The 16,388-nt window shown below is 52.9% G+C and overlaps 1 protein-coding gene across 1 annotated transcript in view; it reads right to left on the bottom strand.

Moving 5' to 3' along the window:
• Nucleotides 1–8,966: 8,966 nt before the first annotated feature.
• The window catches only part of Acox3 (acyl-CoA oxidase 3, pristanoyl), a 37,137-nt gene continuing 29,715 nt past the window's right edge, over nucleotides 8,967–16,388 (bottom strand). Inside the window, exons 15-19 of the mRNA XM_076545719.1 lie at nucleotides 16,109–16,224; nucleotides 14,798–14,972; nucleotides 14,117–14,184; nucleotides 13,351–13,437; nucleotides 8,967–10,846 (exon numbers count right to left, since the gene is read on the bottom strand). Coding sequence (XP_076401834.1) covers nucleotides 10,727–10,846; nucleotides 13,351–13,437; nucleotides 14,117–14,184; nucleotides 14,798–14,972; nucleotides 16,109–16,224 — 566 coding nt within the window. The 3' untranslated portion in view covers nucleotides 8,967–10,726. The remainder of the gene's footprint in view (nucleotides 10,847–13,350; nucleotides 13,438–14,116; nucleotides 14,185–14,797; nucleotides 14,973–16,108; nucleotides 16,225–16,388) is intronic.

A 16,388-nucleotide genomic window follows, 5' to 3' on the forward strand; every position in this document is an offset into this window, starting at 1 on the left:
CTGAGGCCAGAGGGAGGAAGAGGTTAATAAAATCAGAGTCTGTGGAGGAAGAGGGGACGGGTTGAAAAATGAAGCCCACTGGAGGGGGTTTCTATAAGCTCCAAATGGGAGCCGAGAGACAGAAGAGACAAGGTCGCAGAGGCCCAGATGGGCTAAGCAGGAAGCTCCTAGGGGAAGGAGGCCAGAAAACAGAGGGCTGCAATAGAAGGAGAGGAGCAAGTATCTTAACAAATAGAGGGTTGCCCACATGGTGAGGCCGCGGAGGGTGCAGACGGCTCCAAGAGCCAGAGAGAGGACATTTATCAAGCAGGCGAGGAGAGATGGATGCTGAGAGCAGGTGGAGGGAAGAAGCAAGCTGAAGAATTTGGAACCAAACATGATCGGTGGTAGAAGCCAGCAGAACAAACGGGCTGCACACATCTTAAGAGTTAAATCAGCAACTTGAGTCTTTTTGAAGTGTTAAGACATGGGCACTACAGGGTGAAGGGGAATTACTGCTGAGTTGATAAGTCAGAGATCCTGAACCAAGCAGTAGGTTCCATTGATTTGTGTTATTTTTAACTGGGAGAATGGGGGTATTAAAGAGAAAAGTGGGGAGCAGAAGGTTCTTTAAGAGGTCAGAGATGAGAGGCTTTGGAGAGAAAGTGGGTATTGAGCCTGGGCTATATATTTGGTGGGTTTTGTTGTTGAATGATGAGAAAGAGGTGATGTTAGACTATAGAGGGGTTTTAGGTATCCCATACCCAGGGATCTCCCTGAGAGGCCGGTAAGGGAAAAAGTGTCAGATCGTGTGGTTTGGAGGAGAAGGAGGAAGGGATGGCTGTCAAGCCTGGTCAAGCCAATGGGGGAACAAAAGAAGTAAAGGCTCCCACTTTGGCCAGGAGGTCCTTTCCCAGCAAGAGGATGGGACAGGTTGGCACCATTAGGAAGGAATGGGTGAGGGTATACCCCTAAAGATACAGCTTAGTGCTGGGGTTTGGTGAACCTGGTGAGGCTGTCCTCCTACTCTGACAACAGAAGAAAGAGGAGAAGTGGGTCCCCAGAACTCCGTCAGGACCAAAGAAGTGGGCCCAGTGTCCAGAAGGAAGGAGATGAATCGCCCCGATACTGTGATAACTACCTGTCTGAGACGGTGGTGGCTGGGCCAAGGGAGCCCGGTCCCCTCAGTGATCCATGGCCAGACCAAGGAGGTCGGATGAAGGGCAGTCTGGGCTTCATGTCCTCATGCCGTGAGTAACATGGGGAATAATCAACACCCCGATGCCCTTCTTGATGGCACCATGGACATGGTCTGGGTGGTTTATGAGGATTCGGACAGGCCCGGGCCCAGTGACCCTCCTGACCACATTGAAAGGAGGACATAGAGGTTCTTGGGCTTTAGGAGACCAGGAAGCCTGGGCAGCCTTAGCCACCACCAGGCATTGTTGTTCTTGGGCTTTTTCATCTCTCCATGGTACACCTTGAAGGCCACAGTTAATACTTCTGCCTGTGTAATCAGGGGTTCTCTCTAGCTGTTTAAGTTTGGTCCTAATATCAGGAAACTCGGAGAAAGAAGGACTCATAAGGAGTTGCTTCCCATCTGGGGTCTCAGGACCCAGATTGGTATATTTTAAGAAGGCCTTTGGGAGGTGGTCTAGGAATTGAGATGGGTTTTCATGCCTTTCCTGGATGACCCCCTTGGATTTTTTTCATAATCTACCACCTTAAAGGTGGCCTTGCAGAGACTGGCCAGGAGGTAAGTTAAAAACTGATTCCTAGCTAGGATGTCTCCTAGGGTACTGTAATCCCATTCAGGGTCCTGGTCGGGGACTGCCCTAACCCTAACTGGGTGGGGGTCGTCAGTTTGGTGGATTTCATCGGCATGGGCCCTAGCTCAGTCCCAGACTCATCTGCGCTCCTCTGGGAGATTGTTGGCGAGAATTATATAAACATCATGCAAGGTGAGGTTGTAAGATCGGGTAATATATTGAATACCTGATTGGTTAACACAGAGCAGGGCCTTACACAGGATAGTCGAGTACTCTGCTTCAATGCTACATCCTCAGCCCTGACTGGGAGGGCAGCCTATCACTGAGGAGGGAGAAAGGGAAACCAGAGAGGTTGGAGAGGAAGAGAAGGACTGTGAGTTGAGGCTGATAAGGGGGAGGCTCGCTAGTGTGATCGAAAATAGTGGAGGAGTCATCTGGTTTGGGCTTCATAGCTAGGAAGAGTTGTTTCCTCCCTGGTTGGTTTATCCCCAAATGTCATCACACCACATGGATCCTTTAAAATCCCCTAAGAATAGATTTTTAAATATCAATCCCAGTCTTACAGATTTTTCAGATTTATAACCTTGCCCAATATGCTTACAGATCTTGAGGTAAGATTTATATCTTAACCAAAGTTTTAGAGTTAGAACAAAACCAAGCAGGGACAGGATCCATCCTTCAAAAGCATGCCTCAGTGACTTGTTTCTTTTAACTGGGCCCCACCTCCTAATGTTTCCCTTACCTCCCATAACGCTGTCAAATTATGATGTCATCAGTGGATCCTTCAGAAGGGAGAGCACTTGAGAGTCAGTTGCTTGGCCACACCCCTCTGAACTCTGCTGTATCAGGGACCTAGCCTTCAACATGGTAGCTTCCAGGATACAGCTCACATTCAAACAGTGATACCATGCCTCACATGTCCCCAAAGGCTAGCATTGCTGCCCTCAGCGACAAAGGTCAGGACATTGAGCAGAGCCTCCTGCAGCATTCCAGGGTCCACTCCAGTGCCGTCACACTACACAGATCCTATGGAACAGAGATGCCTTTAAAGGCCTCTGGAAATGACATTGTTCATTTAATAGGTCTAGAAAGGAGAGGCGGCTTTTGGCTTCTCGTTTCTTATGATGGTTTTTAAAGAATTTGAACTCCAACAATAACAGTATGAAAAACACATCTTCCCCTGGCTAAACACTCCATCGGGTCATATCCAGTTCCAGCATTATTCTGCAGCCGTCTACACCTCTTGCCCACTACCCTCTGCTCCCCACTAAACACCCCATCCATGGTTATAAAGGGCAGCAAGGGCGGCTCTATGCATGGGTAGAGACTACATACAACCCCTGCTACAAGGGTCAACCAGGAAGAGAAGAAGGTATGGTTAAAGCAGACACACACACACACACACACACACACACACACACACACACACACACACACACGGGAAATGATGACAGCTCAGGTCTCCCATGAGGGGGTAGTATGTATTCCCTGCACATTCCATGATGAGACCACAGTGCACCTAGGGCATAGTACCAAAGTGGTCCACCTTTCTCTCCAGCATCTGGACCCACTCATATCACTCTTCTACTAATTATTTGTTCATTCCTTTGTGCATTCATTCACTTAATCATTTATTTACTCACCCATTCACTCACTCATCACCTAGCTACCCACCCACAAATCTTTCATCAATCCATTCACCCATCAACCTATGTGTCTACTCATCTACCTATCCATTCACCCATCTACCCAGCCATGCACCATTGACTCATTTGCCTATCCCAACCACCCACACATCCACTCACCTACCTACTCTTCATCTGTCCATCCGTTCACCCACCCATCCAGCTTCTCCTTATTTACATGCACTGCCCATGTGTGCAGCCTTTTGCTGGAGACAGATGATTAACACCCTCACTTCAATGGACTTCTACCCAGTGAGATCAATCCCAAAGCAAGCAGAAGATGGGCTCCTGTGTTCCATGTTGTTGTATGTCAACAATTCCTTTTAACTAATGGGTCACAGGAAAGTGATGGGCTGCCATGGCTCTGATGCCAGGTGGATAGTCAGTCTTCCTTATAACCTTGCAACCATGTCCACCCAAGGCTGCTGAGTAGGACAGGTGGAGATATGTATGAAGATCAGGGTGGGGGTGTACCAGGCCTTAGGTGCTAGCTTAGGCTGGAAAGGCTGTTCCCCAAAGATCAGTGTAGAGATGACAGTCAGCCAGAGACAGAGCTGAGGACCAGGGCTACTGCTCAGGGCAGGCCTCAGGACACATGGCCTTCTTAGTAGGAACCACACAGAACACATCATATGGCAACTCTGGTTCTGGAAGAAGCTCAGCTCTGTGGTGGGCATGGGGGAAGCTGAGGGCAGAGCTATGTGTACTAGGCAAGAAGAAAAATAGCACAAGACAGGGCCACTCATCTCCCTCTACTTTGGGTCTCCATCAGATCCAAGGATAGGCCTCCCTGTCCTAGGACCATTGGCTGCTGACTTCTTCCCCAGATTCAGGCCCGGAAGCCAAACTGCCCAAGGATGTGGAAAGAATGGGCATTCCTCTGGCTCAAGTTCAGTTCAGTGGGCCATAGGTCTTCCCTGTGTCCCAGATTGTGTTTGGGATGTTGGTACACATTGTCTCAATCAGTCCTTGCTAGTCAGTGGGATGGCGCTTGACAGTTTTAATATAGAGGAAGTTAAGTGCAGAAAGGTCAATGTGCCTGTAGCAAGGTATTAAACTTGGATTTGGACCTGGGCCTCCTGCCCAAGCCATGAGCCCACTCTTCCTCCTCTCCCAGGGGCTGCAAGGAAGGGTGTCTACCTGGACAGTATCCTGTCCTCAGAGGATGACAGCATAGAGAAATCCTCCTAAAAGTTTAAAAATCTTATTCTGGATCAACAAATTTTTAAATTTTGAATAAACATTAGGGCCTTTTGCAAACTGAATTAAAAAGTTCTGCAGAGCAAAGTGACCAACAGATTATTAGGTAGTGAGCGGGGCTCATTCTGGGATTTTGTTTTCATGCCCTGAAGCGCCCAGCCTTGTAAGTCTATCCATGGTCTCCTCCCGCAAAGCAAACAGTACACTGGTCCCTGATTGACTGTATTAAAACACTCTTGTGACCTCCATCAAAAGGACAAGCAGACTCCACTCCAAGTCTAGCACCAGGGGCTCAGCACCAAGCCACCCAGGAAGGAGTGCCACCCTCAGTGTCATGAGTCTAAGTGTAAGCACAGGGGCCATCTCATGCTTGGACTTCCCTTCATGCATGCATGCCTTTCCTGCTCATCCTCCCTTGACCACTGTACTGGAAACTTCTCTGAGCATCACATGGCCAACTGAGTCACTTTCCCGGCAGCTGCTGGGATGAGGGTGAGGGGCAGTGGAGGAGGTGGTGATATAGAAACTTCCTTGAGTCAGTCCTTGCACTTGCCTGGGAACAGGGCAGCTGAGCATTCCTGGGAAGCCACAGGGGACTCTGGATAGGTTCTTCCCGGGAGCCGCCCTGACCTCTTGGATTTAAGATCTAAGCCCTGAGCCTGAAGGAAATGCCCTGACGTAAGTTTCAGTGACAGCAAGTGGCTGCAGAGTATGATCAGGACAAAGCAGAGACTGCTCCAGGGTCACTCGGCAGCCGGAGTGACTGAGAGTAAGGCTACTTCTCTCCCAAAGGAACAGAAGCGCCTGTGCTGGGCTCACCTGCTGGGAGCAGCTAGGATGCCGGTAGCCAGAAGGCAGTGAGACACAACACTCACAAGCAGGCAGAGAAGTTTTGCCACTCACTGAAGGCAGCAAGTGTAACAGAAGGCAGGGCCCAAGGGCACTGGTACCCAAGGCTCAGTAAGGCAGCCAGGGGAGACGGGTCCTCTCCCCGACATGACCACCTTGCCCACACAGGGGCTCTGAGGATGCTCTGCTCTGGCACCACGTAGCTCATGGAGTCCAAGAGTTGCGGAATATTATCTGGGTGGAAGGGCTGCCCAGCCTGGGCACTCCAGACGTTTCCTCTTAGAACACGGTATGCTCTCCCCCTTCCGCCTGAGACGTGCAGGCACAGGGGGACAGCCAGGTCAGTGAGGCCCCCGGGACCTAGTGCTCAGAGCCGCAGCCTGCAGCTGTCCTACCCCTTTGCTCCGCAACACTCGCGGGCTAGTTTCGGTCTTTGCTCTGTGACGTCCCACAGGCTGGCTCAAGTCTCGGGTCCATAGAGGCGGCACAGCCGAGACCAGGGGCTCCTCAGCGGCAACGAGGCCACTCCCGCCCCAGCACTGGAGTCAGTCTCTACCGCTTACCCTTAGCTCTGAGACAGTGACCAGAGTCCCTTGAAATCGTGGACTTATTTCTCACAGTGTTGTTGAGGACCGGCCCCCGCCATTATTTACCACAGGAACTCTTGAAAAACGAGGGATAAGAGACTTAGTCGGAACTTCGAGAGAAACAGACAGAAAACACGGGATAAGACTCAGGTGGGTCTGGATCCTTATCCAAAGGGCCCAGAACTTTATTCCAAAGGCCTATTTGTAACAATGCCAAGGGGTGGAGCAAGACCTCCCCCTGGCTAGTTACAGTCACCTGGTACCCAGGCCCGTGGTCCAATCAACCTCTTATGAAGCAGCCCTGCTGGGTACAGCCACTAGGAAACTGAGTGGGCTCCAACACAGTGTCACCCAACCCCACCAAACGGCGAGGCTAGTAGAGGTTTTCCACCACTAGATACTGAAGTTAGTCTATGCACGTGCCCCTAGCAAAGGTCAAAGGGCATTCCAATGTCACATGATGACACTGAAATTCCTGAGCACAACACAGAGAAATAGAAGGTTGGAATCCTTGGAAAATCAGCCACAGGGCTGGAGACAGGGCTCAGCAGTTAAAAGCACTGGCTGCTCCTTGTAAAGGACCTGGGTTTGATTCCCAGTACCAACATGGCAGCTAATAAATGTCTGCAATTCTGGTTCCAGGGCATCTGACACCCTCTTTTGACTTCTGTGGGTAGCAGGTAGGGATGTGGTACACAGACATGCATGCAGGCAAAACTCCCATATACACAAAACAAATAAAAATAAGTAAGCTAGCCTGAAGAAACAGCCTGGGATGGAAAGACAACCTTCCTATATAAAGACAGACTTTCTCCTGGCATTGGCCTGTCAGGTAAGCAGAACCTCCAAATGAATTCCAAAGAAACCTTTGGATCTGTGGGCTGGAGAAGTCAAGTTCAGTTACCCAAGGGATTTCTGAAAAAGGTAAGAGAGCCTTTCCTTGCCACACTGAAAACAGAAAGTTGAGGACCAGAATACTAGAAGCAAGAGATGCTAAGAGGCAGGCGGATCTCCGAGGCCCAGGCCTGCCTAGTCTACATAGAGAAATCCTGTCTCAAAAAACAAAAACAAAAACAAACAAACAGCAAAAGAGGGGGCGGGCAGCTAATGTGAATGGGACAATACAACAGAGGCACAGGACCAGGAGAGGGAGTCTCACCTTCAATAACTCGAGAATTCAGGCCTGTGCACGATTCAACAAGCTGGCCAGCTTGGCCTATCTGATCCCTACCACTCCCCTGTCAATAAATCCTGAAATGTTCCCAAAGACAAATTCATGAAAATGAAAATGATCCTGGCCTGAGATGAATTCCGATGTGTGACTTCCAAGGCTTTCAAGGTAGAAATAGTTCTTGCTTTACAGCTTAAGCTATTTGAAGTCAACTGAGAAAGCTAACACATTGCAAGGCAAATGATGAATGAAGGAAAAGAATTTACAAAGACTATCTAAGGTTTTCTACTTTCCATATGTAAAAATGCTTTACAGATAGCCTGGTGTGGTGGTTCACACCTTGAATCCCAGCATTTGGGCAGAGGCGGGCAGATCTCTGCGAGTTTGAAGCTAGCCTGTTCTACAAAGCAAGTTCCAGGATAGCCTGGGCTATGGAGACAGACCCTGTCTGAGAACAAACCAAACTAAGAAACAAACCATTTACAGATGCAACATTTGAGTTTGACTGCTCCCTTAGACAAAGAACGAAACTGGGAGCTAAGGGGATTGATTGCTCAGTGGGAAAAGGGCTGGTCACAGAAGCATGGAGATGTGGGTCAGAGCCCCAGAGCCCACAGCCAGCTGTGCATGGTCATGTGTGTCTACAGCAAGAACTTCTCCAGCAAGGTGGCAGGGAGGGACGCACATTCACGTGCTGTGCACAGCGGCTCTAACGTTGGAAAGGAGGACTGGCCCCAGAGGTCATCCTCTGACCTCTACATGTACACTGGGTACACATATACCTGTACTCACACATACAAAATGCACACACACCTAAATAGTTTCAAAATAATCTAAGAACGGGTGCCACCACAGGGCAGCAAGAACAAATGAGGATGCATTGTGAGGTGAAAGAGGACATATAGGAGACCCACTGAGGCAGTATCAAGGGCAGATGGGAAGGTATGCTGGCTGCTAAGAAATGCTTCCACCCTGAGGACGTGAAGTCTCCTGCCTTCCTGGGGAAGCCACTGGGGAGGAGGCTGACCGAGTGCATCTCTTGCCAGCCTCTGACTTGTGAGCTCTCACTGATGTGCTGGTGTTTGTGCCTACACAGTGCAAGCAACAAGGTGCCTTTCCTTACAGGAGACTGCTGTACAACAGCAGGCACAGCTGGCCGCTGCTCATCCCAAGAGTCTCTACTCTTCTATGGCGACTTGGTATCCAAAGTCCTATAGCAGAGGGTACAGAGTGAGTCCCAGCAAGCCCCTTCTAAGAGCTAGCCTGAGCTAGCCACACGCAAGGACATAATAGGTGCGTCTGTGTCAGCCATAGTGAGACCAGAGTGCAAGTTTCCAGCCTCAGGTCTCTCAGGAAGAGGCTGATAACATTGGAGGTCCATGTGGCTTGGTGGGGGAAACAGCCACTCCATCCTTGCAAGTGGGAGAAGGTGCCCCCCCCCACAGCATCCAATAGGATGCATGCTAACATGACACCTGGTGATGCAAAGCCAGGCGGTGATGGAGATCCCTGGGAGAAGCAAGAGCACCACACAACGCAGGTCACTCCCACTGCTCCAGCTTCTCCTGGGTGGAGGGAACTTGACAGGAGCCAACAGACACAGAGAACAGGCTCTGTGCCTTGTGACCAAAGTAAATGAGTAAGGTGTGAGGTCGCCGGGAACGTGTTTTCTTCTTCGAACTCGGCTGTTGCCCAACAACACCCAGACACGAGGAGAAAGCAGGGCTTCAATTTCAACACTTTATTGCAATTATTCAAGTTTTTACTGCTGTTTACAAATGTGTCATTTTTAAGGGACCTTTACAAGTCTGTCTCAATAATGTGGCTCCTGCCCACGGGCCTGTTTCACACGCCACCAGCCTCACCCTCAGAACAGGAGTGGAGCACATGTACCCTGGCAGTGACTAAGGATACAGGCTTCCTCCTTGCAAGGCATGTGATGCCTGCAAGCTAACAGGACATCTATCGAAGTCTGGGTGTCCAGAGAGCCAGTCTCTGCCCCAGGGACAAAGACATACCCAATGGGTGGATATGAAAACACACATATTTTTAAAAATCCATCAAGTCTACTTTGTGCCTGCACATAAACTCTTGGTGTGTGAACATACAATGGAGCATGGTCAACCCACCAGTGGCCACTCTTAAAAGAAAACTGACCCTTCCTCCCCCAGAAGTCATCACTGCTGATACATTTTCTATCACTTCAACTCTGTCGGCATCGGAGCCACCAATGAAAGCTCTGCAGCCAGACTGCTTCACCCCGGGAACCACGTGACTTATCTTAATGCCACACTCTACCGACCTTAGCCACTTCTGTGACATGCTGCTCAGCCTCCAATCGGACAGGATAGTAAAGCTCCCCCGCCTCCCCCCCAAAAAAACCCAAGTCACCCACACAGGTGACTGAGGTGACCATTGTGCGGCAGGAAGGGAAAAGCACAAACCCCAAGAGCTGGCAGGACCCGAGGAGACCTAAGACTTAGTCCTCGCTGTTGGGAAAAGCCACAGATCCAGGTGGAGGGGATCATCTGTGAACGCATGGTTCCCATGTTCCACGGGGACTCCAGGTGGCGGTCCCCAGAGCCCACCCATGCCACTGGGCTGGAGTGGAACTCTGGGAGGTGGCTGAGCCAGGGCGGGGGGTGGGCTTGACCAAGAGCAAGGTGCTCAAGAGGCTCTTGGGCTCGGTAAGCACCTGGGCCTCAGTACAGCCCATCGGAAAGGCTAAGAGGACAGGATCCTCCCTACAGCGGGAAGGGACGGCAGCATGGCCCCATAGCTTTCAGAAGCACTAGGGTCTGGCTGGGGCCAGTGTAGCAGGGTCATGCCACGTGTGAATTTGCTGAGGGAGGCTTGGTGGGGACAGATGGCACTGGGCATTGCCCCTGTTTTAGAAATAAAAGGACTGAAACCACTGCCACCCAGTCACTGACACAGTGGGGATGTCATGGTGAGTAGGCTAGATGTCCCCACCACCATGCCCTTCCCCTGTGGGGGCCCTTCCTCAGTGGAAACTTCTGGTGCTACCAAAATAAGTAATAAAGCATTTTTTCCCATAAAAATCTTCAAATGACATCGTTCTCATGCTCCATGGTACAGAGCCATAAGTAACAACACCACAGAAAGGTTAAAGAATCAGAAGGCAGAATAGAGAATAGAGCTTTGCAAAAATCTCCCATGGACCCCAAAGTTCCCCTGAGCAGAAGCCTTCATTGTGAGCCCCGATTTTTCCTTCCTATCTGTATCCCAAGAGAGCATGGGTAAAATCCTTCATTAAAATCCCAAGACCCTCAGGGAGACACACTGTGCAAACTCCTTGACCCACCACGTGGGACATGACCTGTCCCCATTGGAGGATGGGGATGACAGGTCGACGAGGGACCAGAAGAGGCACGGTGTGCGTGGTTTTCAGCGTGGGTATCTTGGTGTCCTGGGTCCAGGCCTCTGGGTCAGCTGCTTCTGCTGTGGCCGCCTCTGCCACCATGTCTACAGCTGGGACTTCAGCCTGCTGGCCAAGGGTTTGTTGGCAGTGAACTCAGGCCACCAGGTGGCACGCTCCAACACCCCGTCCTGCTGCAGGACGGCTGCCCACAGGTTTTTATAGAGCTGCAGGGAGAAGAAAAGGGCGGTAGCTGGCAGAGGGTAAGTGGCCAGTGTGATTCCCTCTGGTTTTGTGAGGACAGGAAATATCCCACTGTCACTTTTTTGGAAATGTTAAGATGATGTATGTTTAATTTATATAAGCCTTTAATTTTTTTAGTAGGAAGTAATTAAGGAAATTTAATTATAAAGTGCCATAAAAGCATTTCTGATGGGAACCATCCCCTTGTGAGATGTCCCTCCCTGGGAATTCTTTGTCCATGGTGGCCACCCCTACATCCGCATAGGCTCGTTGCCCCCACCCCTACCCTCACCTCCCACATCTGCCAGGACAAGTTCTGTCTTCTCTGAGACCTGTCCCCAGCTACCCTACAGCTCAGGATGCACAAGCCAGGAGACCAGGGCAAGGCTGGGGGCTTGGGTCCCCATTGGCCCTACTAGAGTCCGAGCTGTTCTTAACTACAGTTCCTCAATGGAAAACAGGTAGAGTGGATGCTATCTAATGAGACCTAGCCAGATCCTACACTTCATGCAGACATGGACACCTTGGGCAGTCAGCCAGGGCAGAGCCACAACAGAGCAGATGGCTCAGAGGGACCCATGGCACACAGCTGCCCCTACCCCACCCTCCCCCGCCCCGCACTGCAGACCTGGCCTGCTCCCCCATGGAGTGTGAACTTGACCACATTTCACCATGCTGAGCATTGTGCTCTCTCAGATCCCCAGCTGAGTTTGCGCACTGGAAGTCATGTCTACCTATGCGAGCTGGGTCCGAGCACCACTTCCTTATGCTGGGAGTGTGTACAGTGAGTCGCCCTGCCAGGCACTGCCCCGGGCTAGGAGATGAGCTGCAGCATTCAGAGTCAGAAGTCCCCCTCCATCTAGGGACAGCTCCTCTCCACCTCCAGCAGTTCCAGAGGGCATGTGCTGCAGTTCCTTCTGCAGGCGACAGGCCCCTGCATGGCTTGTCCTACAATACAGGTCCTTCTTGCAAATGCCTGAGAAGCCTGTCTGCCTGGAGGGATCCAAGGGAGGCAAGCTCCACTCCTTGGTGCTCTGTCCATACCAAGTCCTTTGTCCATCAACTCTAACACCAGGGCCCAGACCTCTGCCCGTGACTGGCTCTGCTGTGCATGGGCCCCTTTGGCAGGCCTTCTCTGCATTCTGGGCTCTTAGAAAAATGACGTGGTAACACAGTGGGCCATTGCCCCGCCTGCAAATGCTCTGAAGCATCTGGGAACTCTTTGCCCAGCCCTATCTGCTCCTGGATGCCCACCCCAACGCACATGCAGCCTGAGTGTGCCAGTCTTGGGGTTCAGAACCCCCCCCAACAGACCCCTCATAGGCTTGTGAAGCACTGAGTCCAATGCTCTTGAAGACAGTGGGTTCCATGCCCTCACTATTGCCCTCCATCTCACAGGCGGCCACCATGGTCCTGGGGTGGGTAGGAGTTAAACCCATCCCACAGACCTCAAGCACATGGCTGGAACACCCCGCAGTGTCATGTTGCCAGAATAACGGGGGCATAGCCCCGTGGGTAACAAGGTACTGTGAAATGCCGGGCTGTGAGCGTCTCCCTACATGGCCATCACCTTGTGGTAGGGTGTCACACAGGAAGTGACTTCTGAGCTGGCGGGGCCACCTGGCAGAAGAATGGATGTTTGTTTGTGTGAGGGGGACAGAGCTGGCAGGGCTCAGGCCAGGCTGAGTGGACAGAGGGTGCCCCAGACAGTGGCGCAGCATATGCAAGGGCCTTGGGATGGGAATCAGCCTGGCGCACCAGAACAGAGGGGAGAACGGGGGCTGGGGTTGGAGGGCCAGAGCAGCACGGTATGAAACGGCAGAAGCAACAGAGGTAGGCAGGGCAGGAGGGTGCAGGGTGCCTGGCTGCTGGTGGGTGGGACACCCTGTGGATCGAGAGAACTAAGGCCACTAACTGCTTCTGCACAAACCATTCTGGAACTTGGTAGCAAGTGGGCATTAGGAAGTGAAGTGAGGGCTGTGGGGCTGTACAGGTAGGCACAGAGGGGCAGCGGGGGCCCCCGGAGTTGGGATGGCTAAGGGGTAGTCAGCTGGGGTTGAAGGGCAGGCTAGAGGAGAAATTGAAGATGCTCAAGGCTTTAAAAAAAAGAGAAAGCAGATTGCCTGATGTGAAAGGCCAGGGCCAGGGTGGCTAATGGTGTCTGTGACTGAGCTGCAGGGCCCACGTGGAGAGCAGGCAGGGAGGGGTGTGGAGGCTGAGATCTCAGTCTTCACAGGAACTGAATGTCACCCCAGGGCAGGAGTGCGACTTCCCTGTTCCGTAGGGTAAAGGGTCATCAGGAACGGATACCCAAGACTACAGAGCTGGAGTGGCAAAGAGCTGTGACACCACCTGATTTCTCTGATTGTCCCCAGAAAGCCCTCCAAGTGTGACAAGTTCCAGGAAGGCACCCAAGACTGCTCACGACCTTAGGACCCGCCACAGACTCCGGCCAAGCCCGGGTGGCCGCAGGGGGCACTCCCCTTACCTCACCATCAGCTCTGCCAATTGGGGAGCCCAGAACAAAGTCGGAAGGGGCGATCACGTCCACCAGAGCCACCGCATCATCTTTCAGCTGTTGGGAAACAAAGTGCGTCCACTTGGCGACGCCCTACGGTCTCCAGGGCAACCATGGAGTAACACAGCCACTCAGCTGGTTGCTACAGTACACTGGAAACCTGAGCAGGCGCACAGCACTCTGAGGCCTCACCGGCCTCCTCCATTATGGACTCCCTGGGTGTGCGTTTGCATATTTCCACCATGTCGCCATTCACTCAGGACAGCCAGCATTTGCTCTTGCAGCAAGGCTGAGAGGCTGGCAGAGGTGATGAGTGCAGCTTGTTAGCATGTCCCCGGAGGCTCATCCCAGCCTATGGCCAATCTGGCCACTGCTGTTCTGAAGCAGGAAAGGAAGTCCAGAAGCCACGAGGGCAAAAACGTGCTCCTGAGCTCCTGGGAAAGCTATCACACTTGGCAGCTGAGACGGCGATTCCGTGACCCCCGCTTCCTCACAAAGACTATTATGGAGCCCCACAGAGCAATCGGCTGTGGAGACGCCCAAGGATTTTGTTGAAATGCAAACAATTTTTTTTTCTTCTTCAAATAACCCCTGCCAAGCATACTGAAGTTTAAGTTAACATTTGGGCGATGGCAGAACATGGGCGAACAGCCTCAGGATAACTAACAGTGGGGCCCCCCCCCCCCCCCCGCACGGTAGGGACAGAGAGGATCCCAACAGAGGTGAGGTGACTCACCTGCTCACACAGTGACATGATGGCGTCCTCCATCGCCCTTCCTGCTTGTTCACCAGAAATGTAGCCACCTGCAAGCACAACCTTGTCAACGCCCCTCGGCCCTGTGGCCCCAGCACATCAGAAGTGGCTTTTTCCACTCAGCCCCATTAGGCCTTTTGGCCAGAGGTGCCGGGGTATCCCGGCACTGACCAGCCTACTGTGATGTCTCGGAAGAAACCTGCCGGCTCGGGGCCAGTTCTGAGGGGCCTTGCTCTCGGGCATGTGTCGGGCCTGGCTAAGAAGCTGGGAGGGAGGCAAGGCCCTGAGGCTGGGGGCTGGGTGAAGTCCTACCACAGGAGGAACAGGGGATACACAGGTAGGCAGGTGTCGGCGTCAGACTACACAGGTGTCCAGATGCACTGCCGGGTGGCTGTGAGGAGCTGGCAGCCAAGAGGGTCATGGGGCTGTAGGGTGTGGGGCACGCAGGCCTCTGAAGCCACCAGGGGACAGAGTAGGAGACCCGCCCTGCCCCTTGGTGCCACCTCAAGCCCACAGCAGCCTTCCTGTAGAAGCTCCACAGTGGTCTGTGCAGCTGGGAATGTATTGGTGACAGGAGCTACTACGCCTGTGACGATTTTCACTAACGAGAAAGGTACCTGGTCACCAGGCCCTCTCAGACTGAGGTCTAAGCGCCAGCCTCACCTCGGTAGAGCAGGGCCATATGCCGGTTCAGGGACCAGAGGCTGTAGAGCATGCCGAGCCGCCGAAGCACGGCCTGCAGAGATGGAGGCACGCTGGAGCTGTGTGTGTGCGTGTGGAATCGCTGCACCACAGTGAGCTCCAGGAAGGCCAGGGCCAGGGGCCGGCAACAGTACACCTGCGAATAGAACAGAGGCTTGGTGTGTGCTGGAGGCAGCCCATCACTGTGACTGTACAACGAGGTCTCGTATGAAGAGAATACAGGGAACTGCGGACTCAAGTCCATGTGCGAACACTCGTCCTAGGTCGGTACTGTGAGGCTAAGCAGCATGGGGATACAGTATGACGCACACACGCACGCACGCACGCACGCACGCACGCACGCACGCACAAACACAGATCTCCAAGTGGAGCTAGGCCTGGAAAAGAGAAAGCTATAACATTTACACACTCCGAGACAGCCCACGTTCACTTGGCCCCATGCCCAACTCCTAAGAGAATAGAGAGAGGCCCAACAGGCTGTCACTACAGTAGAGACACCAGCAAGTGGTTCCAGGGCACAGAACCTGTCCTCTTGTGTGGCTAGGGGTGGTGTAGGAACACAGGTCTTACTGGACAGGGCTAATGCTACACTGTTCTCCAGGGCTCCCGAAATGCAGAGCCCCTGTTCTGATACTGTGTGTGAGATTGGCGAGCGGCCACGGGTCCTGCGGGGTCCCCTCTCTCGACACAGACTGGTCACCTCCCTAGGGAGGCTAGCCCCCAAAGGCCCCTTGGGGCAGCCTTCTCTGATAACCGAACCGAGTGCTGACGACCGTGAGGACATCTTTCCCCGCCCCCAGTGCATGGCCTCGCCGGAACTTTTCAATCCACAGAGGATTAAAATGCACACGGGTGCGGCTTGACTGTGAACCCAAGCACGGGCTGCTTCTGGGGGTGTGGGGCACACCAAGCCGGGGGGCCGGGGAGCAGAAGGCACTGTGGCCCTTCCCAACTGAAGATGGCGGCTGAGAAGTGCTGAACGGAGGGGCAGGAAGGGGTGAGGGGTGGGCTGCGGAGGCGCCGCCCCACCGAGAAGCCCTGACTGTGGGTCCTCCCTCCCCACACCCCACTCCAGCTGCTGCTCTTCTGGTTTCCGGCAGCCACTCCTGGCACTGCCAACATGGCACCCTTCACCTCTCCCACAGGCGGCAAGGCCGGCAGTCACGGCCGTACAGGGTTGGAAGGGCAGGGCCTGCAACTGCCCGGGACACTGACATCTCACAACAGACACCGGGGCAAGCCGAACAGATGCAAACCGGGAAACGAACCCACCTGGCTGTTGTTCCTTGCTTCAAAGTCGCTGCCTCTGGACTTTTTCTCTTGACAGAATTTCTGATGACTCCCTTGGAGCAGGTAGCAGACAAGCCAGCGGTATGCTGCCAGAGGGGCTTTGGGGGGGACACAGGGAACGACTGAGAACGCCTGTCACCACACGTGTCACCCTGGGTACCCTGGCGGTCTTCATGAGGGCGGTAGAGGACGGGCGTCTTGCGGACCGGGAAATCTAGCACTGAGGGTAGCTGCCCGAGGCCCTCTACCAGGTGAAGCTGGG

This window comes from Peromyscus maniculatus, chromosome 10, assembly GCF_049852395.1.
Source record: "Peromyscus maniculatus bairdii isolate BWxNUB_F1_BW_parent chromosome 10, HU_Pman_BW_mat_3.1, whole genome shotgun sequence".
NCBI classification, from domain to species: Eukaryota; Metazoa; Chordata; class Mammalia; order Rodentia; family Cricetidae; genus Peromyscus; species Peromyscus maniculatus.